Genomic DNA, 24215 nt, shown 5'->3' with positions numbered 1-24215 from the left:
CCTGACACTTTGGTTCATCTGGTGGGCCCGTTGTTTCCGCATCTTTGAGGCTCGCCCTGTGCCACCAGCAGAGACTGTTCGTGACTTTTAGCTAGAGCTGATCCATACTCTCAGAGGACAGCTTGAGGGACTACAGGGTAGCTCCGACCGCATGCGGGAGCGCCGCGAGGCTTTCCTTCGACTCTGGAGCCCTGGGCCTTTCTACACCATAGTCCAGGGGGTTCTCAGATGGCACTACTGTCCACCTGTGTGGCTCTTCCCTCCTCCCATCTCTTGATTTAGCCTCATTGTATATATGTTGTTTTGTCATTGGGAGAGTCTCCCCATCATGCTTGTTGTAGCCCTCTCTTGTAGAGGTGGATGTAGCCCTATGGGCAATTTTCATTAACTACTAGAAGGATCTTTTTCTCGGGAAAAAAAAAAAGTTTCGTCACAAGCAGAGTAGCAACCTGCTGTACTCCGTCAATACAGGGTGAAGATACTGCATGAAGGTCCCGAACTCGGTGTAAAAACAATTCCTTGTCGTGAAAGGAGTGCCATTAGACCTGCAAGTGTCCTGCCTAATAGGATCCATGGTGTTTGCAATCAAACCGTCTGGAGAAAATAGAGAAGCCCAAGAACCGCCAAGAGGATGACCGGAAGCCTTAATGCATGAACTTGTAACCCAGTGTGGCCAGATGGCTAAGCTGTGTAAAACTCCAGGAAGGCCAGATGTAGCAATCTGCGCCGTAAACGTCCTCCGAAACAAGGAAAGCCAGACTAAACTATCTGCACTGTAGAAGCTATCGTAAGCTGCAGCAATCACCGGTAGACCGCACAGACCACCACCAGATGGTGTCCTGTCAGTAGGTAGGGTAATCCAAGATGAGGGGAAAGCCAGACTCAACAGTCTGTGCTGTGAAGGGCCTCTGAGAAGAGGTGTGGTTAGACAAAGTTGTCTGCACCGTGATCATCCTATATGAAGAAGGGAAGCCAGAGTCAACAATCTGCGCTGTGAAGAACCTCTGAGAAGAGAAAAGGCTAGACCAATGTCTATGCCGTATGCCTGTATCTCCTGCCTCCAATCCTCCAATGTCCACCAAAACAGAATTCGCACCAACAACGCCACCAAACCGCAACTCGATGTGGCTCTCAATGTAAATGAGCTAGGAGTGGCCTACTGCCCAGGTTGGGGGATAAATCACTGTAAGGTTACCAAGGGTGAGTGTAGGCGACTCTGAAGGTAGCAATCCAAATGATCAGGAGTGTAGAAGAGCAATTGCACTACCATCCAAGCCAAGCTCCAGGTGACTCCAGATGTAGTTGCGTAATGATGCATGATCTCCCACATCTTGCGGGTAAGCTCCTTAAGAGAGTCCAAAGCACTGAAGTCCCACTCCAGTCTGTAGATCCAAGCAATGAACCTGTCCAAGAAGAGATTCAAGATCCTCTCCCTAAGTCCATCTAGATGCTCCTCTGTAAGCAAGTGATCTGACGTGTCGAGGTCAAGTGGTAAGTGTTTGTCCACCCAAGATGGTGGTGTCTCTTCTGGGAATGTCGGAATCCCATATGCCATGAGCATGGCCATATCTCGTGTGAACTCCTCTGATGTGTACATATGTGTGTCCATAGCAAACCACAAGTCACCACCCCCTCTGGAGTGCGCAACCACCGAATGAAGGCTGGAATGAATGGATCTCCCAAGGATCGTACGTCCGTGTATGATCAAGCCAATGTCGAAGATACCATGTACTGCAGCAGTCACTGAGAGACCGCATGGATGGTGTCCTGGTAGGAAGTAACTTCATCCTTGGTGAAAAACACAAGCCAAGAGGTTGCTGTCCACCCAAAAACACAACTGTGAGGTGATGAAAACGCTGCTGTCCAGCGATTTTCAGCGTGCTCGTATGCTCCCAAGCATTGTAGAGGGTGTGGGAAGGGTGGTGAATCACTATCACTGCCCCTGATGGGTTGAAAATAGAGAGAAGAGCAGGTGTAGATGGCTGAAATCTGTAGCAGATAAAGAGGAATCTCTCCGGCAAGGCACCGGATGGCGAGCCATGTAGGAAGGCAAGATCCGGGGTTGGAAGCCAAGTGCTCCCCCTATGTGCAGCAAACGCTGCCTTGCTGTCCAAAAACGCAGATGGAGCAGAGGGGTTTTCCAGCGACGAAAAGCTGGCTGCAGATCTGGCGATCGCCATATTGATAACAGAAAACGCAGGTTGAGAAGGTGAATCTCCGCGATGAGAACTCTCCAGATTTCATAGCTTGCCTGGCTTTTGCAAAACGCTCGCAGATTTTTGCTCCATTTGCAGAAACAATAGCTGTCGAAGAAAACGCTGGCTGGTCTGATCCTTTGGAAGAAGAACATGATGCAAAAGGTGCGCACACCATGGAGGGCCTGAAGGCTGCTGGCTGAAGCTCTGATACCATGTGAGAGTGCGCATGCGTGGAGGCATGAGAGAGAGAGAGAGAGAGAGAGAGAGAGAGAGCCACAGATGGGGAAAGGGGGCGATCAGCCCCACTGACTACCAAAGCAAGAGACCAATACAATGTCTGCCAGACTGTCTGTGGATGCCCCCCTTGGCCCCATATATAGGTGCCCAAAGGAGAGGTAGGACAATGCTTGAGAAAACCCCACACAACCAACAAGAAAAAGAAATATAGAGGGCACCCAGACAAGGTGGACGGCCGGCCTAGAAGTGGGCGGGCGGACAATGCAGTCTAAATGCATATGCAAAGGGTGGCCAGCCCGGAGGCACACTAGCCGCACATGCATGCCCTAGACCTGTGAAGCAGCAGAGTGGTGCAAGTCTAACAATAGTGTGAGGTGCAGCAGAAGAGTAAAAGGATTTAGCTCGGATCTAGTACTCTGCACAAACACAAGGTTACTATACTTCACTTGAAGAGAGAAACTGAATTGAGCACAATGAAGGAGAGAGAGAGAAGAGAGACAACACGGTATATCGGGTCCCAACCACCCTCAAGGGCCCCCTTGCTCTGTTGCCAGAGCAAGTACTTGCTTTATTGACTTGCAAAATGCTGTTACAATGATCCTAGATACTGATGGGTACTTGTTGTAGATACTTGGTATTGCGAGGCTTAGAAACCCTAATGGTTCTTTGACTGGGATCTGCAAACTGATGGCGATAATGGCTGAAACTGCTACTGCTGAAAACACTGATGCTACAGGCTGAATTCGATGATGGCAGAGACTGAAAACGCTGGTGTTTGTAGGGCTGAAAAACCTTGGTCTACTAGGGGTACTCGTGTTGCGGGTACTAACTTCTCGTTCTCCTCCTCCTTTTCTTAGAAGGTGAGACCCCCAGGTGGCTAGATCCTAAGCTAAACTAAGACCGATGCTAGACTGTAGCAGAAGCTTGTCCACGTGGCTCATGTGTACTGTGCACGTGACATCCCCCTATTAAAGGTGTGACACAACTGGAGAACTTCCTTTGGATGCTTTTTGTACTTCTGATGTTGAATGCTTCTGATGCTTGTGGATGCATGAGTCAATGAAAACTCCTCCAAACTTGAGGATACTGCAGCGGTAGGTACTGCTACGTTATAAATATGGACCATACGAGTTACTAGGTAGCCTTACTACTGTCGCAGAATACCAGCCTTGCTGCTGATTCTGCCTTGCAAGCAAGTACTACCACTCAAATTGTCCTGTCGTAAAAACATTGCGGGTGAAGATAAAAGGTAAGGGTGCTCAAAGGTGTTTCCAAGGGTTGCTTGTCGATGGAAGTGGATGCACACTACATGGCGAATGCGAATACAGAAGAGGGGTAGGGATCCTTGCACCAACTCGTTCTATATCCGCATACGAGGCAAGCAGATCTTGATATTCAAGATCTCAATTTTTCGTGTATCCGATGTCGATCTTTGTTCAAAGACATAGCGATGAAGACGGAAGCGCACCCGATGCGCGATTGACTAGGGTGGGAGTGGCTATTAAGTCCGGGGCAGGGACGCGAAGCTTCTTTGAGAGAAAAAAACTGAGAGAGGTCCTTTGTGTTCTTGGTTTAGCTTGGGTATTTGGGGTTCTTGGTACTTCCCTTGAGTTCGCGAAGACGAAGCATGGAGAGAGCTCTGCTACCAATATCAGGTCCAGTGGAAGAATTTATTATTAATTTAAGGATTTAGCTCGGATCTAGTACTCCGCACAAACACAAGGTTACTTTACTTCACTTGAAAAGAGAAACTCAATTGAAAACAATGAAGGAGAGAGAGAAGAGAGACAACACGGTATATCGGGTCCCAACCACCCTCAAGGGCCCCTTAGCTCTATTGCCATAGCAAGTACTTGCTTTATTGACTTGCACAATGTTGTTACAATGATCCTAGATGTTGAGATGCTAATGGGTACTTGCTGTAGATACTTAGTACTACGAGGCTAAGGTTGAATGTTGGACAACGCTACTGTTTCTCTGACTGGGATCTCCAAATTGATGGCCATAATGGCCGAAACTGCTACTGCTGAAAACGCTGAAGTTGCTGATGCTACGGGCTGAATTCGATGATGGTAGAGACTGAAAATTCTGGTCTTGTAGGGCTGAAAGACGCTGGTCTTTGTAGGGCTGAAAAACTCTGGTCTGCTGGGGGTACTAGTGCTGCGGATACTTTAACTTCTGGTTCTTCTGCTTCTTTTCTTGGGAAGTGAGACCCCAGGTCACTTATATACTGATCTCCATGTTGGGTTGAGCAGTCCTTTATCGAGCCCCACGATTTGATAAATGATGCTAAAATGTCACTTATTATTAAGTGACTTAAGAGATTGTTCCTATGTGACTAAAGAGACTATTCCTTTGCCTATATGCCGAATTGACTGTAGTGTGCACGAGAGGGTATGCAACTATGACCTGCCTGAACATGCACGTCCTACTAGAGGCTCACAAAGTGCCAAGCTAAATATTAAGCTAAAGTAAGACTGACACTAGATTGTAGCAAAAGCTTGTCCACGTGGCTCAAGTGTGATGCACACATGACAGATAGACATGCATACATCCCTAGTACTAGAGCTCCCCCCCCCCCCCCCCCCCCCTCCCAAGATCCCATCATACACCAAGATTCTCTCTTTATTTTGTACCAGTTTGGATTGTGTTGTCTTTTTCGATAGATAGAAGACATACACACATGTATACTTGATTTGTCTCATAGGCTGACTAGCTGCTTAGTTCACACCTAGTAGTTTAGGATTCCATAGTATTTTATTGTGACATTTGTCATTTCATTTTTGTCATTGTTGTCATCTTGTTACTCTGACTCTGACTTGTATCAGATCCACCACATTGTAACTTTCTGGTCTCATAGGTCACTTTGGCCTTTTGAAGATGTTAATATAACATTTCATTTCATTTCTCTCTCTGCCCTCCCCCCAAGCTCGACAATCTAGAGAAGAAGCTCATGAAGATGATCACCCAATCCAAGAAAATTGCCAAAAGTAATCTCGATACCACTAGCCAAGAGCTGATTGCCTGCATCCCCAAGCTTGACGCCGAGGCCAAGGCATGGAAGAAGGAAGGGCTGCCATGCAAGATTGACCTTCTCAAGGGAGAGGTCGCATCCTTAAGTGACCGACCACCAACAGAGGAAGGGAGAATTACCAAAGTCGACACGCTTACCATCAAAGAAGAACTAAGGTCATCACCGCAAGCATTGAAGAGAAGATCGAAGCCGAGAAGGATGGATGGGTAGAGGTGGTGAAGAAAAACCTCTGCAAAGAGGCACAAGAAGAATCAGAAAAAGAGAAATTGCAAATTGTGCACACTACCTTGGAGGAAGAGAAGATGAGGCAACTTGCAAGCCCCCCGCCTCAACATCCGCATCACTGACATCACCAAAAAGACTTGAGTCAACTCTTGAAGAAGCTGGAAAGACCCTATGGAAGAAGCTTGGTTTTAAAGAAGAGGAGTCCCTTCCCTTTAGCACAGCATGAGAGCCAGCAAAGACACAACCAAAAAGAGAGCTCTCATCCTACAATTTCGAAGTGAGATAGAGAAGAAAGCTTTCATGTGGAAGAGGATTGTTTTATAAACTTTAGCCGACATCTCATCTTTCTTGATGACGAGCTTATACGGATGTAGAAGAGAACAAACAGTCATGTATGCCACGAGTCCAACAGGCCCGCAAAAAGGGCAAGAGAAGTATATACCGTGATGGTTGAGTCATCATTGATGGCAAGACCATCGAACAGGGACTCGCGGCCTATGAGAAACTATATACAGAGGTATGCATGTGATTCCCTATGGAGGCGTCTTGAGGAGGTGATGGAGGATAGAGACATCATCCTACTTCAGAGACACATGAGAGTCCCGAAAGGGGGTTTACCGTTTACCAAGAGTACAAGGCTATGTTTGGAAGTCTACACATCGGAAGTGTATGCGACACAATACTTATAGGGGCTTAGGAGTAGTAGCAGTCTTATATAGTCGAGAGCTACAAGGGACGATATAGACCATGGCACAAGACCAGAGGCCCACTTCATGCGGATTAGACTCCAGCTTAATAAGGAGAGCTTCTATACATTGGTCTCTGCTACTTCGGCCCATCAGGGTCGAAGTTGGTGATAGTGGGAGAGGATGCACAGGGACTGGATTCAATGGAGCAGGAGGAAGGGAGAAGGACCTTGTGTAGAGCTAACGTCTGCACTCCCATCAAAGTGAGAAGGACCCCTGATTACTGACACCCTCTCACCATATTCATGCCTTGTAGAGGGGATCATGGAGTATTCTAGGCTCGGATAGGTCTTCCTCATCATGGGAGACTTCAATGAATGGACACAAAGCAGACAATGAGACGTACAATTTGGAGGAGTCTACACTGCTACACCCTTTTGATGACACTGGAATTGAGGGGACCTCAGCACACACAACGATACCCACAGCCTATGGACGACACCTATTCAGATTGAGATCACAGCACCCTCTCATTATTTATAGCAGGATGGCCTAGTGGCCAGATTCAGGTCTCACATGTATCCCAACATCAATCTCAAAGGGAGGTAGCACAGTGGACTACATTCTCGGATCCAGGGAGGCAGCACATCTCATCACATCACTCACTATCCCTCCCATCCCTTCCGGCGCTGACTGTAGCGAGGAAAAGGTGTCATGCTCTCTAGAGTGGGTGCTCCTCAGTGCAGTATGCATGAAACCTCACTCCAACAAAAGAAACATCACACACGAACATGACTCAAACACAGAAGTGGAACATGACTCAAGACACGATACGACTAAAAACACAACTGCAGACTCGACTCAAAGGAACTCGACAAACTCAAAGAACCATACAACTCTGGCTGGCATCACACACAGCTCCAAGCTCAGGACTCAAGGTACAATGGGGATGTCGAGGCTCCAATGTGCAAGGAGAGTGCCAGTGGAAAGGAGAACTCTAGACTCGAGACTCGAGACTAAATGCTAAACCATACAAAGTGGATAATCAAACCCCAAAAAACTAAGGATATATACAAACATGAAGAGCCACCAACGGCTGCAAAATATCCACTCCAGCTAAGCCTATCTCTGAACTGTGGAGGTGGTGCACTGGCCACGGTGTCGACTGGACCACCACCTGTATCCCTGCCACATGTCACCGACCCGGCAAAAAAGTCTGTCCAGTGTGAAACACGGGCCAATTGTGACTAACTGCATGTCTTGTGCCTGTGACACTGTAGTCCTGCTACAGGTTGCCCGCCACAAGACCACTCACCGTCTCGGTGAGAGAACAACTAAAACTGCTAAAAGACCGTAAGACTGCAAAAATAAATTACTACTGTACTGCCATGGTGAAAAGACTGTCATGCAGTCATCCCAAAGAAAGAGTAGTCACAACAACCGCACCCGAAGTATCAGTCTCTGGAGGTGGAGCCATCCAATCAATGGTGGAACCCCGTTGCTCGACTAGAGGCTGCTGGACTCTGCTGTCCATAACCTGGCCGCATGTGAAAGGAGCAGCCACCTACTGCAGGGCAGAGGGTAGCACTTGTCTGGTAGTGTACTGAGGACGTCGAGTAACACAGCCATGGCGGTATGCACCAGCAACACCGTCGCAGCAAGGAACGCCCTGCATGTGGGGCAATGGCGACGATTGAAACCCCTGAGGATACTGTTGACAGTAGTACTGAACTAGAGGACGTGTGTAGAGTCCCATAAATTGTTGCTAAGGACCTGTTGCTACAGTCTGCATTGGTGTCCCTGATCCACTCCATCCATACCCCACGCCTACGAGAGAAGCATTTCTCAAAATCCTTGTACCTGTGATTTAAGGTCTTCAATGATGTCTAACTTTATCTCCAAAGCTTGTTGCAATGCGAAAATCGTAACATCCTGATCTGAGATGGCACTCTCGACGACCTTCAGAGATCCCTCCATAGCTGCGTATGTGGCAGAGTGGTGTTGGTGCGTGGCACCTAACTGTTCCGCTCTGAGCTCTATGTGGCAATAGCATTCCTAGAGTCTTGTAATATTTTCTCAGAAAGGTGTAACAGAGAAGTAGAGTCGGCTACCCCTGAAGATAATATTAGAGGATGCTCAAGTGGCACAATTGGGGCGCTAGGAGTAGGTACAACAGGTGGAGTGTGAGCTGAGATGGTTTTTGCAGATGGAGTCAGTGATATATTGGCATTAGTATGGGTCAATTTTGGAGAAGAAGGGAGAGGAATCTCCGAGGGAGAAGCCGCCGACTTTTCATAAGAGTGGAAGTAGACACTAGCCAGTAGAGCGAGGGATGGAAATAGACACTGGCCCAGTAGAGCGAGGGGTGGAAGCAGACAGAGAGCGCCGCGGAAGATGTGTCCCCTTAGTCTGCTGGCTCTCAGACATTGGCAAAGAGAGTAGAGACTCTGTTGTGTCTTTCGCCACCTTTGCTTTGATCTTCTTTTCCTTAGTGATTTTAGGATCAGCCTCAATGCTTAGAGATTTCCTTTTCCCTTGCACACTTCGTGTATCCTCGTCCACTTCGTCAGGGGTAACATGTATATTTATGACCCACGCCAAGAGAGTTGTTGCGAAACATTTGAAGCTGAACTGCACAGACTGCACCTAGGCCCAAAACCTTTTGGCCCTAGATTGTTATGATGAAAAAAGAATCTGGTGGAATCCAGAGGGTAGGGTTTGGATCACGCCGTAAAGGCCGTCCCAATGTCGAAATGTAGTGGGCAATTCACATTTTCCCTTATCTTCTTTGGCATCTCTAGCCAGAAAGTAGTACCTACAGATTGCCAAGAGATGTTTGTTTCTTTCGTAATCTGGTGATTCGTACTGGGCATCTCCTAACATGCCTGAATTGTTACATCCTTGGAAAGCTAAGAGAAGGTTCGTGTAGCAGGCTTTACATATGGAAAGTTGGTCGTACCCATAGCATGGCCTAGCCGTGTAGCAGTGAGTTTGTGGCCCCTTACCTTGGAAATATTTTTTTTAAAAGATCATGTATCATCTCAACAGGAATAGTAGTTGGTAGATCGCCATCAGCCAATGCTGTGAGACCAAGAGTCTATACCTGGGCACTCGAGAGGATTTCGCTCAGATATGTTCGAGGCGGCTGTAGATAAAAAGCCAAAGAGAATTGTGTGCGATTTTTAGATGTTGTCGACCTACTGATCTCATGAGTGATGATTTGATGATTGCTCTTCTTTTTACTTGCTTTCATATTTGTCCCTCTAGAAGCGTCCGATTCAGAGGTAGCTTCATAATATGACTCTGAGTTTGGCGAGGCTTTGTAACTTTCGTTGCTGGGGTCACTGGAAATGATGTCATCCAGGTCACGGCAACTAGTTTCTCAGTCATCCTCCTCAGCGGAACTCGTTATTAATCCTGCCTTTCTGGAATGTTTGCTGCTACCCGCCATGGGAAATGTAAAACTTCTGCCACATGCAACTGATGTCTATGAAGCCACACAGAGGTTGTTCCCAAATTCAATGCACAGAGAAACTCAAAATTGTTGAGAAGAAGGTAGCCCCTCAACTGCATACATGTCTGTAAATTACAAATCCACAATTGCATACATATTGGCAACTCCGCAATTTCTCTCTATAGATAACTGTTGTGTGGCTCTGCAAAGCCGAAGAAGTCGAAGGCTGATAATCAAGGAGGACATGAGTTCGTCTGCGTAGCCACAATATCCGAAGGAAATTGTATGCCAGAGCAGAAGAAGAGGTGGTGGGGGCGAGTGAAGGTGCGAACTGATTTGGGTAGGGCAAATTTGAGAGGGGAAGGGAGGGGTGAGGGGATTGGGTAGAAGCGAGTTTGGAAAGGTAGGCGGATTGGGGAGGGGGGAGAATCTGGGAAGGGGAAGGGGCGATTAAGGGAGGGTGGATCGAGTTTGGGAGGGAAGGCGAGTTGTGAAGGGCATGGCGAGTTGGTGAGGGTCGACGCGAATTGGGTAGAGTAGGAGCGAGATGCTTTTAGTTAGGGCGACTTTGGGAGGGGGGGCGAATTATTTATGGTAGGGGCAAATTGGGTAAAGTAGGGGCGAGGGGAAGGCAGGGGCGAATAAGGGAAGGGGGAGGGGCGAGGTTGGGATTCATGGGCGAATCTGGGAAGGGGGAGGGGCGAGTTGGGGAGGGGGGCAAATTGGGAAGGGAAAGGGGCGAGGTTGGGATTCTGGGGCGAATCTGGGAAGGAGGGGCGAGTTGGGGAGAGGGGCGAATTGGGAAGGGGGAGGGGCGAGTTGGGGAGGAGAGCGAATTGGGAAGGGGAAGGGGCGATTAGGTGCTTTTGGGGGTAGGGAGGGGCGAGGGAGATTTTAAGGGGCAAGAGGGGGTATGTAGGGGCAAAGCGGATTGGTTGCGAGAGAGGGAAGGTAGAAGGTAGGGAAATTGTGTTGGGGCACTTTGGCAGGGAAGAGATCTGCAAAGCATGGATGTTGAGACTATGCGCCATCAAAAAAATTATAAGCTCCAATAGCTGTAAAGATTACACATTTACACACTGTAAACTAGGAGAACGATACACTCACACACTACAAACTAGGAGAACGATTGTGAAGAGAATTCAATAATCAGAGGGAAAGGAAAGGCTGCATATCACCAAGAGACTAATTCAATTAACCCAATAGGAGAATGCTTAATGAAAGAATACCCTTCGTGAATTAGATATAGCAGTAATCGATTGCAAAAAAATAGGGAACGGAAGATAGACATAGGGTAGAAAGAACAGTGTTTAAGGTGAGTAATCCATTGAAAAAACTAGGGAACAGAAGATAGACATAGACCGGAAAGAATAGTATTTAAGGTGAGGAAGGACTGTGAGAAGGCAAGTTATATAAGTGAGCTGAATAGGTAGCAGGTTGGTAGGGCACACAACTTGGTCGGGGACACAACATGAAGGAACCCTGCCTTGCATGCTAAAGTACTTAATAGAAGAGACAATGACTTAGGGCTTATGGTGAAGGGTAGTAGCATTTAAGCCAGGAGCCATTTACCAACAGCAAAACACCTTCGAGAGTCACTAACTGTAATGCCCCCTGTGGTAGAATCTCTTGTACTATGAATGGTCCTTGCCAAGCTGGGACCAACTTCTTTGCTTTTTTTTATATCTAGCTTGGTACAGTAGCACCCGTGATCCTGTCATTATTTTTGGCTTACGAAGATGGCGATCATGCTATGCTTTACTACGAAGATGCTCTCCTTGCAGCACGGACGAAGCTAACCTACGGCTTTCATCCAACAGGGAGAGACGAGACAGATTGGCAGAGGCAATATTTGTTGTGCACGGAGACGGCCCACCCTAGCGGAGCCGGAGTTGAATTCAAAAGGGGCGATTGCTTCTAAACCAAAAGCCAGTTGAAAAGGAGTGCAGTTCGTAGTCGCTTTGTAGGAAGTGCGATACGCCCAAATAGTGGCGAGGATTGCTTGAGCCCAAGAAGCTGGCTGCAGATGACAAGCTTTGCGAAGTAGAGCAATGAGAACTGTGTTGATGCTCTCTGTCTATCCATTTGCTCTCGGATAGTAAGAGCACGACTTGTGATGGAAGATTTTATAGTTGTCTAGTAGTGTGGTGATTTGATCATTGACAAAATGGCTACCCCTGTCACTAATAATCTCTAAGGGATACCCAAACCTGCAAAATATATTCTCGTACAAGAACTTTGCTATTGTAGAGCTAGTGCAATCAGTCATAGCTAGAACCTCTGCCCATTTAGTGGCATAATCTGTAGCCACAAGCAAATACTTCCGATTACCTGGTTGGGCAGGCGGAGAAATTGGACCCACAAAGTCCAAACCCCATCTTTCAAAGTGAATGGTCGAGATTTGAACAGTAACCTGCGTATCTACAATGGAGAAGCATTCTCTGGGAACCTACCAATGGATAACAAGTATAGAACATTGCCGTACCACTCTGGAGTTTATCGATCTGAAATAAACTGCTATTTGGAAAGTCATTCTCAATACCTGTAGCTTTCACTCACCTGATTGGACGCGAGAGAGATGGTCTGCCATGACATGGCGTTTGCCTTGACAAAGTACCACTTCGAAATCAAACTCTTGGAACAGAAGGAGCCATCGCCAAACCCGGCCTGCAACTTGTGGCTTATTGAGCAAGTAACGAAGAGCATGCTGATCAGTAATAACTGTGAAGCGAACCCCTAATAACTAGTGAAAATTTTTTTGAAGAGCATAAACAATGGCCAAACCTTCCCTTTTGGTAGTGTTGTAATTGCGCTTAGCTTCCGTGAGCAACCTGCTTGCATAATGAACGCGACGACCGAGATTAAATTCCTTGCTAGGCTGAGTGAGGACAGCTCCCACAGTTGTCTGACTAGCATCAGCATGTACATGGAAAGTTAAGAGACCAATCAGGAGCTACCAAAATCGGAGCTTCAATCAGGCACTTTTTCAAGTAAGCAAAGGCTTGAGCTTCAGCTATGGACCACTGAAATGGTACAGCAGCACTGGTCAGATGGGTCAGGGGTTGGGCAACATCGGCATCCATCCTAATGAACGGTGATGATACCCTGTATGGCCTACAAAGCTTTGAACACCTTTAGGATTGATGGGAGGAGGCAACCTCAATATAGCTATATCTTCTCTGGGTCTGGTGCTAACCCTTTAGCACATACCACATCGCCCAACAATGTACCTTCAATGACCAAAAAATGACATTTGTTCGGATTGAGCTTCAATCGTGCCTTCCTGTACCTGAGGAAGACGGCTGAGAGTTGGGTGAGGTGTTCCGCTAGATTCTCCACTATTGTCGAACATTGAGCACCCGAGAAGGTTGAAAAATCGTCCATGAAGATGCGAAGATGATCCATAAGCAAAGGACAAAAGATGAGGTATATTGTGCGATTGAAAGAGGGCAGAGCATTTTTTAGCCCAAACAACATTCTGGTGTAAATGAAAATGCCCCATGGAGTCACAAAAGCCGTTTCGATCTGATCACCCGGATGGATGCCTAACTGATTATAACCACTGAAGCCATCCATGAAACTGTATAGTACGTGCCCTGTCACATCTTCAAGCACATGCTCAATGAAGGGGGTGGGGAAACCATCGGATAGTTACCTTGTTCAGCGCGCGGTAGTCGACGCACACACGGATTTTATTCGATTGCTTTTTAGGTGCGATGACCATGGGTGATAGCTACTCAGAGTGCTCCACTGGCACAATGATCCTTGCTTCTTGCATCTTTTCTAACTCTTTCTTGAAAGCTTTGGCATACTTAGGGTTGAGATTGTAATCCCGGCCTCTGACTGGCTTGGCCCCTTCAACCAGAGGGATAGTATGGACACCCAGTTCTGGTGGGATTCCTTCCAAATCCTTGTAAGACCATGCAAAAACATCTCTAAAGGAGTGCATAAATTAGACTACCTAATCGAGTAGCGCGGGATGATCCCATAACCAAGAGGCTAGGAGGATGTGCTGAGGATCGCCCAGGTTGACTTCTTCTGACCGGGTTCGGAGGTGTCGCTGGTGAGGGTGCATCAGAGGATGAAGACTGAGCCGCTTCTTGCAGCTTTGAAACATCATGGGCCGGGGTCTGATCTTAGTGAATCAGCATACTCTTCCTGTAACCAGCCTTGGGGAAGCTCCTCGAAGGGTAAATCCTCAAACACAACAGGGGACCTTGGCACGGTTGAAGAATCGGGTATAGAGGAGGATAGGGGAAGATGTGAGGCGGTGGTGAACTCCTGCAAAGGAGATTTCTTTCCCCTTCTATAATGTGTTATAGGTTCACCAAGACTGATGGCTTCCAGTGAGGTGCCCGCAGAAGTATGGTCCTGAGTGACTGTTTCATTTGCATCTGTAGGGTGTGGCTCACTGATCGCATCTAGAGGAGCAGGGAAAGAGGGTGGATCGTCAAGCAAGGGTTGAGTAGAGACCACATAGCCTGGCAGCGATGTGGTAGCCTCAAACCACTGCAAAAGATCTTCGTCGGACCCATCTGGTGTGGTAGGCTGCTCCATATCGGACTTGGACTCCATTCACAAAGAACTATGATGAGCTACCGGATCCATACCTCCTTCAAGTCGAATTGGTTGCTTTGGGGAGCCAAGAGCATAAATCCACATGGCGTCGTTTCCCCAATCATGAAGTGCCTTTGTGTGCCGCAACCAAGGTCTACCGATGAGCAAGGGAAAACCTCAACCTGGGGAAGAAGACCACAACAAAATCCAAGTCGACAGTGAAGTCTTATACTTGCATAGGCACCTTGTCTACTATGCCCACTGGGTAGACTGTCCTCTGGTCAGCCAATGTAACTGTGAAGGGGGCAGGGCGGGTACACTGCAGTCCTAACGCCAGCATAGTGAACTCTGGCATCAGATTGATGCCAGATCCACCATCGACAATGACACTGGAGAATTGACGCCCATGAATAGATACAGCGAGACGAGCACTCTTGTAATCGGTGAGGGGAGCGGAGGGTAGGAAATCATGTAAGACTCTGAGGGTTGAAGAGGGAGGTGCCCGCCACTAGGATGTGTACCTGGGTACAAAGATTGAATGACTGTAAGCGTGTCACTTCTTAGATTTGCATCGAAGCATAAAGTGACACTTGCTGAAAGGTGTTCTTCAAGATGGCTTCTGTTGTTGGCCTGGTCTAAGCTTCCTCTGGAATTTTGATCTGTTGCAAATCAGCCACTACTTGCAAAAAGGCCCCATCCATATCAGTTTGCATGGATGGCGGGCAACCTTTAGCACTAGTGAATTGCCCATCAGTTGGGTCAGTTGTACTAGGAAGGGAAAAGTGAAGATGGACGAAGTGGATCTTTTGGAAGGTTGAGACCAAGAGCTGCTCTTTGTGCCCGAGTGAGGACGCTAGCAGGCTCCTCCACTTGCTGTAGCCTATCCTTGGGAGTAACCACATGAGTAGCCGGGGACGGCTGAGGGATAGCGCTTATTGCTATCATGTTGAGATTTGGAAATGTAAACTCTTGTTGGTTCTGACTTGGGCCTGAAGATGTGGATGCGCTTCGCTTGGGACAATCCTTGCTGGAGTGATCCTTTGCCTCAGGGCAGTGACGGCAAGGAGGGGACACTTCGGGTAAAGGGAACTTACTTTGATAATGCCCATATTCTCCGCATCTGTAGCATAAAATGGGCCGATTTGATAGATGAAATGGGGGACGAGGTGGCTGAGGTGTAGAAGCTTTGAGGAGCTGAGGGAGCATTGGCATGATACAAACTGTGAGGGGAAAAAGACTAAAGTTCTTGTCAAACCTTGCATAGGAGGGGTATTTAACAATGGTGGCATGTGGTTTGGATGACCATAGGGAGAGAGCATGTTGGATGTAGGTGCTAGCCCTTGTTGAAGAGTAGGACCAAGACTTCGTTGTATTTGTCGCAATCCTTTGAGGTAGTAGCAATCCTTATCCTCATGTCCCGCATTTTCACAGAAATGGCAATAAGCTCGAAGGGGACATTCAGGTGCAGGGTGCCCGGAGAGCGGCATGAGCTACACCAAACCAGAGCTTTACCCTCCTGTTGAGACCTGAGCTCGTCTAGCTCGCGCTTGATCTATTCCAACGCCTCGTGATATGGAGGCTTCTCCTGTCTAAGCGAGAAGGACCTCTCTTCTTGAAGAGCCCGTTGTAGCTTTAGGGCTTCTAGTTCCTTGCGTAAGGAAGTTAAAGGTCAGATGGACTTTCCAAGAGTACAGAGGCAGACTCTCTCTGAGGAGAGTCGCTGAACAGCCTTCTTGCTCCATCTATCCTAGTAGCAGCAGCAACAAACTCCTCAAGAGTGGCTTTAGGTCGGAGACTTTCTCTGAGTTTTTGTTGAGAAGACTTAGGAAGAGCCTTCTCTACCCATTTCTTCACCATAAATTCACCTGGTTGCTGGGGAAGCTTAGCGACCGAAGACTTTGTTCTGTGTAACAGAGGAAGAAATAACTACCACACTAAGAAGGATAAGATGGAAAACCTACAGACATAAGTCAGTGGGACGTTGCTTATCCACAACAGCAATCCTATTTGTCAAAAAAGATGAATTTTGAAATGGCACATATATCACCAAACAGTGGGACGTTTAGTAGCTAGATGCAAGAAGGTGGAAATCTAGAAGTTTACACCAAAACAGATGAACCAAAAGAGAAGTTACCCACCATAAAGATCCTATTTATAGAAATCGGTGACCCTATCAGTGTTGAAACGACACACATATCACAAGACCGCCGCAAAGATGATGAAAAAAAAGAAATGCACAATCAACAATGGGCCTAAAGCAGTACCGAAAGCATATGAATAACCACACTTTTAATTCGTTGCATTTTCAGCTCTGCCTGCATTTTGAAGACAAAATCACAGTCAGACCACATAAAATAAACTTGCCTTCAAGAATCTGGAACATTGAACTCTACTACTAAGTTACCTGCAAAGACTTTGTTAATTGTAGTAAACTTCTTTTTGTCGCTCCATATGCAGCAAATCTGCAATCCCTCAGAACCAAGCTTAGATGCAATGCATGCAGTACTTTCAAATAGCTTTACAATGTAACTTAAACCAGGCAGTTGACACTGCAGCAACTAAAAAGGCTGGTTTTACAAAAAAAACAGAAAAAGTGGCATTCTTCACCTAGGAGTCGGTCTCCCATCTGCTCCAGCACCGTCCATATTAAAAATGTGGCCACCTCGGTCTTGGCTCATCATCATTTTAATGGCCTGAAAATTTTCATTGGTACTGCAATGATGCATTTCTTTTCAGTTTTACAGCCTAACCACTAACCAACAATGCACTTGAAACTCGCAGTTACCTCCCTGCAGCATATCATCACTCCAATCGTATTTGTTTCCACTATTTCCCTGCATAGAAACAACTGAAACACTAAGCAGTTGAAATTTTACAGATTCTGAATACAGCACTCACCTTTACTTAAAACTGTTCACCATTTTGTTTTGTCTATTCCCAGACTACAAAATACATGATTTGAGTAAGCACTTACATAATCATCTCATCATTTGTCTCCACCAATGGCTTGTATGTGTAAGCATTAGATCCAGCATTATTTATCTGTTCCAAAATTGCAAGCTTTTCTAACAATCCAGCTATCAACGGCACAATTTCAATTCTCCATAATAAAAAGTATTCCTTTTATTAAAATATATACCTTCATAAGGTCAGAAAAGTTTGAACTTACTGATTCTAAGAGAGGCTTAAATGCTCACAAAAAGACAAAAGCAAGGGATACAAGAAAAAGGACAGGGAAAAAACTAAAACATTTAATTTGTTTTGAAACAATAATATATAAAGACAAACCATTATTCAGTCAAAAATTCTTTTAGAAAATGCATTCACAAAATAAGTTATAGAAGCTTACTTGACTGAAACTTTGAAACAAGGACTCGATTAAACAAACAAGTATAAGACATCACAGAGACTTACTCCTAGAATTCAGACTCCACACGATAACTTCCTTTTTCATATTATATTATCCAAATAATCAGCTATAAGTAAAAAATGGCAGAAAAGTTTTGATATCTTTTATCTATAAGTTTTCCAAATAGCTTAAAGTGACCTCCCACACACTAGTTTGAATAAACTTACAAATTTCGGAGCAATCCAACAAACATGGCCCTTCATTGACTACCTTGACACATGCTCTTTATCATTCTCATCTCTTGCTACCTGATCTGAAATGAAGAGACTGAATCAAGACTGGGATAATTCTTGTGACAGATAGGAATCTCAAAGCCCTTTCAGACCTTTACAGCTCCCCCGAGCTCCAGCTCCTATTCCTCAAATTCAAGGGAACAAACAGGAGAAAAAGAAGAGACAACTTTTCTAATGTCGGAAATGTTTGACAAGCAGAGTTTTCTCATCCTCCATGGTCCCACCTTCACGGAAAACTGTATCTCTCTTAGAGCATCTGCACCTTATGCCAGACAAGTTGAGCATTCAACTACTTTGGGCTCTGCTTTTGTAAGGTTGACTACCAGCCCGACTATGGTACAAAGACAATTCAATCTCCCGATTGACGACTACGAAGATAAGGAATCATTTTTTATGGCTCCCATGGAAGGATGTGACGTCATCGTGGGCATGCCTTGGCACTATAGAATCCACCACCTTCCTAACTTTGTAGGAAACACCCTCACTTTTAAGTTGAGGGCAAGCAATACTTGGTATATGCTGATGCCAATGATTGACAAATCCCTATTACCATATTTTAGTTAAAAAAGAAATGAGAAAACTATGTTTCTGCTTACTTGATCTTTGCACGAGGGGGATATGTCCAAAAATAGTTAACTCTCCAGTCCTGATAAGAGTCAAACTGAGCTTATTGAGAACTACTAAAGATTTGTCACACTGATTCACTCCCTGATGATTTACCCCCAGAAAGCCCGGAACCTCGTAGGATTCATTTGGAACCAGGAAGTTCTCCCCGCTTATTGGGTTAGCTTGAGTTAGCAAGAAAAGGTTCTGAGTTCTCAAGCAAGTAAATGAGCTTCTGGAGAAGAGTTCGATACGGCCGAGTAGTTCCTCTTATCGCTCACCTATGTTACTTGTTCAGCAGAAAGATAGTGTACGTGCATAGATTATGGATCTTTGGACAATATCACAATCAAGAATCGCTTTTTAATCACTCCTGTCAGTAATATCCTTGACAAGCTACAAGTGTCCGTATCTATAGCCGCAAAAAAACCACTGGACCATCATGATAGGCCATAAATAGACCGCGCAATTTAAAGCAGAGCTTGGCAATGTGATTAGCAAGAGGACCAACATGCTCTTAAGCAAGCTGGCTTCAGGCAAGCTTTCTCCACCGTTCACATTTTCACACTAAGTTGCCTAACTGACCAAGGCAAGCCGCAAAAGAGGAGGTTGCACTGCTGCTTCAAGAGTTTCCGCAACGCTTTTAACACAGTCCCATGGAGACTCGTCCAGTGTCTTCATACCCTAGGCATTTCATTTAAATGACACCAGGCCTCTATGATATGCAACTGATTGGACAAGCACCATGCCCTCGCAGACGAGGACAATGCATTGCTAGCACCAAAGACTCCGACAATACTTGGGCTTTACATTGATGAAGTAGTAGCATATGTCCTTCCATGTTATGCTTTTATATAGATGATATTATTCTGGTGACTGGTCTCTAAGTTGCAAGCCGGTTGCCAACTTGCCAGCGGCACCTTCAGGCTTTAGAAGAGTTTTTCATGCAGAGGGCCTGACTGTAGACCTTAGGAAGAACAAGGTCTTGATTTTTCATGCCTCTTGACAGGTCAGGAGCAAAGATGTCTTCATACTCGAAGATGGCCAGGTAAAGGTGTCGAGTAGCAGCAAAAGATGGATTAAAGCATCTGACTGCATGGTTTCAGAGGTCTGATCAATATTGTTTGGTTCCATGTCTCCCCAGCTCTTGTATCTGCCCCATAGTCTCTCTCTACCCACCAATTCCATGGCAGCGACCAGGTGACACGTCTACATCATCCATACCTTTGTTTGCATGCTCCATTAACTAGATAAAGTCAGACCTTCTGAGCCTCTATTCTGTCATAAGTGAGGGCTTTAATATAAAACCTCCCTGAGCCTGCTAGCCATGGATCCACGGTGTTGTAAGCTGGGAGGCTTGCTGGTTCAAAGGCGAAAAGAGAACAACAGCTGTTGTACAATTAATTAGAACCCTGGCATGGAAAAAAGAGAGAACATGAAAGCCTTCTCAGGAAAACAAATAAGTGTACAGATACACTTAAAGGGCAGTTCTTTTTCTCTGTGTATATCCACTTAGAAACCCGATTTGTAAAAGCAGGTTCCTCAACGACCCAATGTGCTCAAGTACTCACAGAGCAGACAACAAAACCAAATAAGAGTACAGATACAATTAAAGGGCAGTTCTTTTTCTCTGTGTATATCCACTTAGAAACCCGATTTGTAAAAGCAGGTTCCTCAACGACCGAATACAGAGCAGACAACCAAACCAAACACCTAATGCATTTTCGCTTATTTATATAAACTCACTAAAATGACCAAAAAAGCACCTACTTGAACTTGCTTTCTATGTTCACGGTACAGCAAGATAGTAATTGATATTGACTTTAAACATGAGCATTCACAAAATATCCATGAAAAATTGGCACATTTGAATCTAACATAAAAGATGTATCCGTACCCATACGTCAATGTAACCAAGCTTTTCTTTCGCAAAACTTATCAGTTTTTGGACACTCTCTCCATTTCTAACATCAGCAGGTATTCCCTGGAAAAAAATCAAGCTCCTTGTAGATCAAGTGCCGACATTAGCAACTTGAAACTTAAAATCGATCTGAAGCCCACAACATACATATGCTCGCTGCTCACCAAACTCCTGAGTCAAGTTTTCCACTGCTTTGTCCACATTTTCACCTGCATACAGATGACAAATGTGATGCTGCAATATCACCTAAACTCGTGGTAAATTTCTAATGTACACAGTTCGACAACAACTCTATAAACCACCACCAGTTCCACTCCAAAGTAGAATTCTGCAATGGGTCGTTTTACTTCAGGTACTACATGATGACAAAAGGCTTAGGCTACCTTCCAGCACCAGTAAATCCCAGCATTACATCTGTATCTGAGCTACTTCAAAAATTGTGTACTTTTTACATTTTTTTCATTAAGGGGAAGCCACTTAATGGACACTAGAAGCTGCTCAATTAGTCCCAACAAGAGCTACACACCAAAAACCGACACCATTCACAGGTCCTAAAATGATGATAGGGCTCATTATGTCTCCATCTTAAATTGTGTCAGTGTATCAAACAAAACAAAAAAATTCATGTTAAGTGCTGGAATGGCAATGACAAAAAAATCTTGTTGACCAGCGAAGATGCTCGATGCTTTAAAATAAAGCGAGAAACTTATTAGCTCACTGCATTTGCAGGAACAAAGTCCCCCAAGTTCAAAAAACAAGGTAAGGTAAATGGTTCACCTGACCGTGAGCAAATGATAACTTTGTCACCCTCTTGTAGAAATTTCCTCGCAAGTGCATAGCCAATACCTGCGGGGAAGAATTGTATTCTTGTGACTGGCAGCGATTTGAAGCAGCGCAAGACCAAAAGGGATTAACAGCTCATTCTCAGCACACATACTCATCTTTTTGTTGATTCATCCTTAGCATAATGTCTCCTTGCCCAAGAGAATTCCTACCTTTAGTGGAGCCTGTGATAAGGACATGGAATGGGGGAGTCCTTGCCTGAGGGGCGATGGGGACCACGGGATCAGAGAGGGTTGTGGCTTGCGAGGATGTGGCACACGTGTGAAAGAGAGGTACTCTTCTTGTCCTTCCTTCTACCTGAGTACTGGAGAGAAATGGGTTCTTTGTATGTTGAACATTAAGGAGAAATGGGTCCTTTGTTCTTGTGGCAGACAAGGCTTTGCAGAAGCAGTTTCTGATGATTTCAGCTCTGGGTGGTGTTAGAGAAAGAATCCGAGTAGAGAGCGGGTTCCAGCTGCAGGAGCTCGCGTGCTTGAAGCTCTCGTGCAAGCTCGCGCCCGCCATCGCTGCTACTTCAGCTGACTTATTAATCTAATGGCATTTTAACTGCTGAAGAGCGGAAATTTATCAGTCCGGATAACATAACAGAAAATATGATTGTACCATAGCCTAATGGTATGCTACCCTCGTTGCTATATGAACACGAGGTTCCACCTGTGGGAGATCTATGGCTCCCATCACCCAGCGTGAGGTGAGGAGAATCTAGGCCATCCAATCTCGTTGATGGGGGTGAGCTAAGGGGGAGAACTAGGCGTACGTTGCCTCTTTGGCTCGTTAATGCTAGGTGAGACTTGATATCTACTTGAGTGACCTCTCAAGTTTGTTGAAATTCAATAAGAGATAGCTCATTTCCTAAACTAGTCCTTCCAACTGTAATGACCTTTTGAATTAAAAGCACATGTAACATAACCATCATATATTTAAGTGGATTGGCTATTTCTTCTTAAGAAAACTAATGTGTAGCTTGACCTATATTTGGATAGGCAAGACTATGTGTAGGTTCATGCGGTTGAGTGGGGGATTCAATGAATCAACAAGAACTTATTGATAGATTACATCGTTGTCCCTTTGTAAATGTTTACATAAACAGTCTACATGAAAAATCGGATGATTACGAGAATGTGCATACCATATCAATAATTCGCTTGAGTATTTTGAAGATGGCATAATATTGTATAGAAAACTAGATGGATGACCAATTTTTCAAACTTTCTAAAGTTTTTGGAACACGTAAGAGTACCTCTTCAAGATTTTCCTTGGAAGTAACTTTTCTCATCAGCATACTTCTTGCTTCTTCGAGCAAGTTTCTGCATGTCCATATGGCTTGGATAAAGTCCTTAACTTGCTACATTTTCCCAATAGCCCACCCCACCGCAATTGGTGAAGGTTGAAAATTGTACATAAGCATGAAGGGACTAAACCTCATCATAACATGTTGCACAATAATAGCAAACTCCAAAATAGGGAGACAACTTTCCTAATCGGATTGTTTCTTGGTGAGGTATGCGCTTAGCACATCCTTTATCAGTGGATTAACATGTTCAGTGTGCCCCAAAATGATCCACATGACTGATATTGAGTTGTGTTCCCCATTGTTTAAACACATCCCTCCCGAAGTGACTATTAAATGTTGGAGCACGATCACTCAATATTGTTAGACAGTTCGTATAATCTATAAAATTGTCACAAACGACGTGGCTATCTTTGGAGTGGAGTTGGTTGGAATAAACTTGCAGAATGTAGTCAACCTATCTACAATCACACATATTGAGTCATGACCTCGTACTACGGTGGTTGATAGACCCACAATAACTTCATAGAGATATTGTACTTTCTATGACTGAAAAACTTCATAAGCTATCAAATGCATGAATTTGCATGCCATTACAGATAAGTCATTACTAAACACTAGGGTCCATAACACCTAGTGCATACATTAGTGAAACTTATTTGAATGTGCATGTTCATGATTGAAATGGTTATACATGAAACTTGAGGAAGTAGATGTGTAAATAGATCTTGTAAAAAGAACTAGATACTTCCCTCCTTGAAGAGATGTTATTCACAGTAGGCTATACGAAACAAGTACTAGATGGCAATACTAAAACACTTAAACCATAATCAAATGTGATCATAAACCACATCTAGGTATAAAGAATGCTATGGATAGAATAGGTGTGTAATTTTGCAGCCTAAAAAGGTAAAACAACCATCCGTTAATGTTGTTTAATAGTACTTATTATAGTAATATGTCTTACTAAGTATTCCACAATTTTCGGCCACTAAAATTGTTCTCGATACGGCATGCTTGAAGTGGTCTACTAAACAAATTTGAACAATACATCTGGACTTTGTCGTGACATATAATTAATAAAAATGCACCAGTGTTAGTCTCAAAGACTCATATTCTCCACATGATGAATATGTCTCATATAATGATGTCATGAAAAATAACACCCATCAAGTATGAGAAGTACTTGTGTGTGGAGATAATTCAAAACATTGAGCGATAGGAGTGAGAGGGACCCTCATAACATTTGCTCCACACTGGCTAAACCGAACTCTATAAGTTCCTAGACCATGTTGGACACCTTGTGAAGGACAACAAATGCCAAAAATGATCCATTGCATCATGTAGCTCTATAACCATTTTAATAGAGGTGACTACTAAAAAGTGGATCCTCAATTCTATCATATGAGAATTAAACATGGATAAGAAAAATTTAGCAAAGGAGGTACCCGATACACTAACCTCTTCTCCTTTTTCGTATCTACTACCTTGTAGCCATGCATGACTATATCACTTGTATCAAGA

At 44.9% G+C, this 24215-nt stretch overlaps 1 protein-coding gene across 2 annotated transcripts in view; it reads right to left on the bottom strand.

Annotated features, from left to right (window-relative positions):
* Nucleotides 1-22099, bottom strand: part of LOC147447900 (chlorophyll(ide) b reductase NOL, chloroplastic-like) — a 47965-nt gene extending 25866 nt beyond the window's left edge. Inside the window, exons 1-9 of one of the 2 annotated variants that reach the window (XM_086523803.1) lie at nucleotides 21553-22099; nucleotides 21335-21403; nucleotides 20705-20766; nucleotides 20534-20620; nucleotides 17366-17433; nucleotides 17177-17225; nucleotides 16999-17084; nucleotides 16796-16853; nucleotides 16656-16706 (exon numbers count right to left, since the gene is read on the bottom strand). In XM_086523803.1, coding sequence (XP_086379929.1) covers nucleotides 16656-16706; nucleotides 16796-16853; nucleotides 16999-17084; nucleotides 17177-17225; nucleotides 17366-17433; nucleotides 20534-20620; nucleotides 20705-20766; nucleotides 21335-21403; nucleotides 21553-21904 — 882 coding nt within the window. In that variant the 5' untranslated portion in view covers nucleotides 21905-22099. The remainder of the gene's footprint in view (nucleotides 1-16655; nucleotides 16707-16795; nucleotides 16854-16998; nucleotides 17085-17176; nucleotides 17226-17365; nucleotides 17434-20533; nucleotides 20621-20704; nucleotides 20767-21334; nucleotides 21404-21552) is intronic. The other variant, XM_086523801.1, reaches the window with a different exon arrangement.
* Nucleotides 22100-24215: the final 2116 nt, after the last annotated feature.

This window comes from Adiantum capillus-veneris, chromosome 11, assembly GCF_014529385.1.
Source record: "Adiantum capillus-veneris isolate H3 chromosome 11, ASM1452938v2, whole genome shotgun sequence".
In the NCBI taxonomy this organism is placed as follows: Eukaryota; Viridiplantae; Streptophyta; class Polypodiopsida; order Polypodiales; family Pteridaceae; genus Adiantum; species Adiantum capillus-veneris.
Note: the sequence above shows the minus strand (reverse complement) of the source record. Positions and strands in the feature narration are given on the sequence as shown.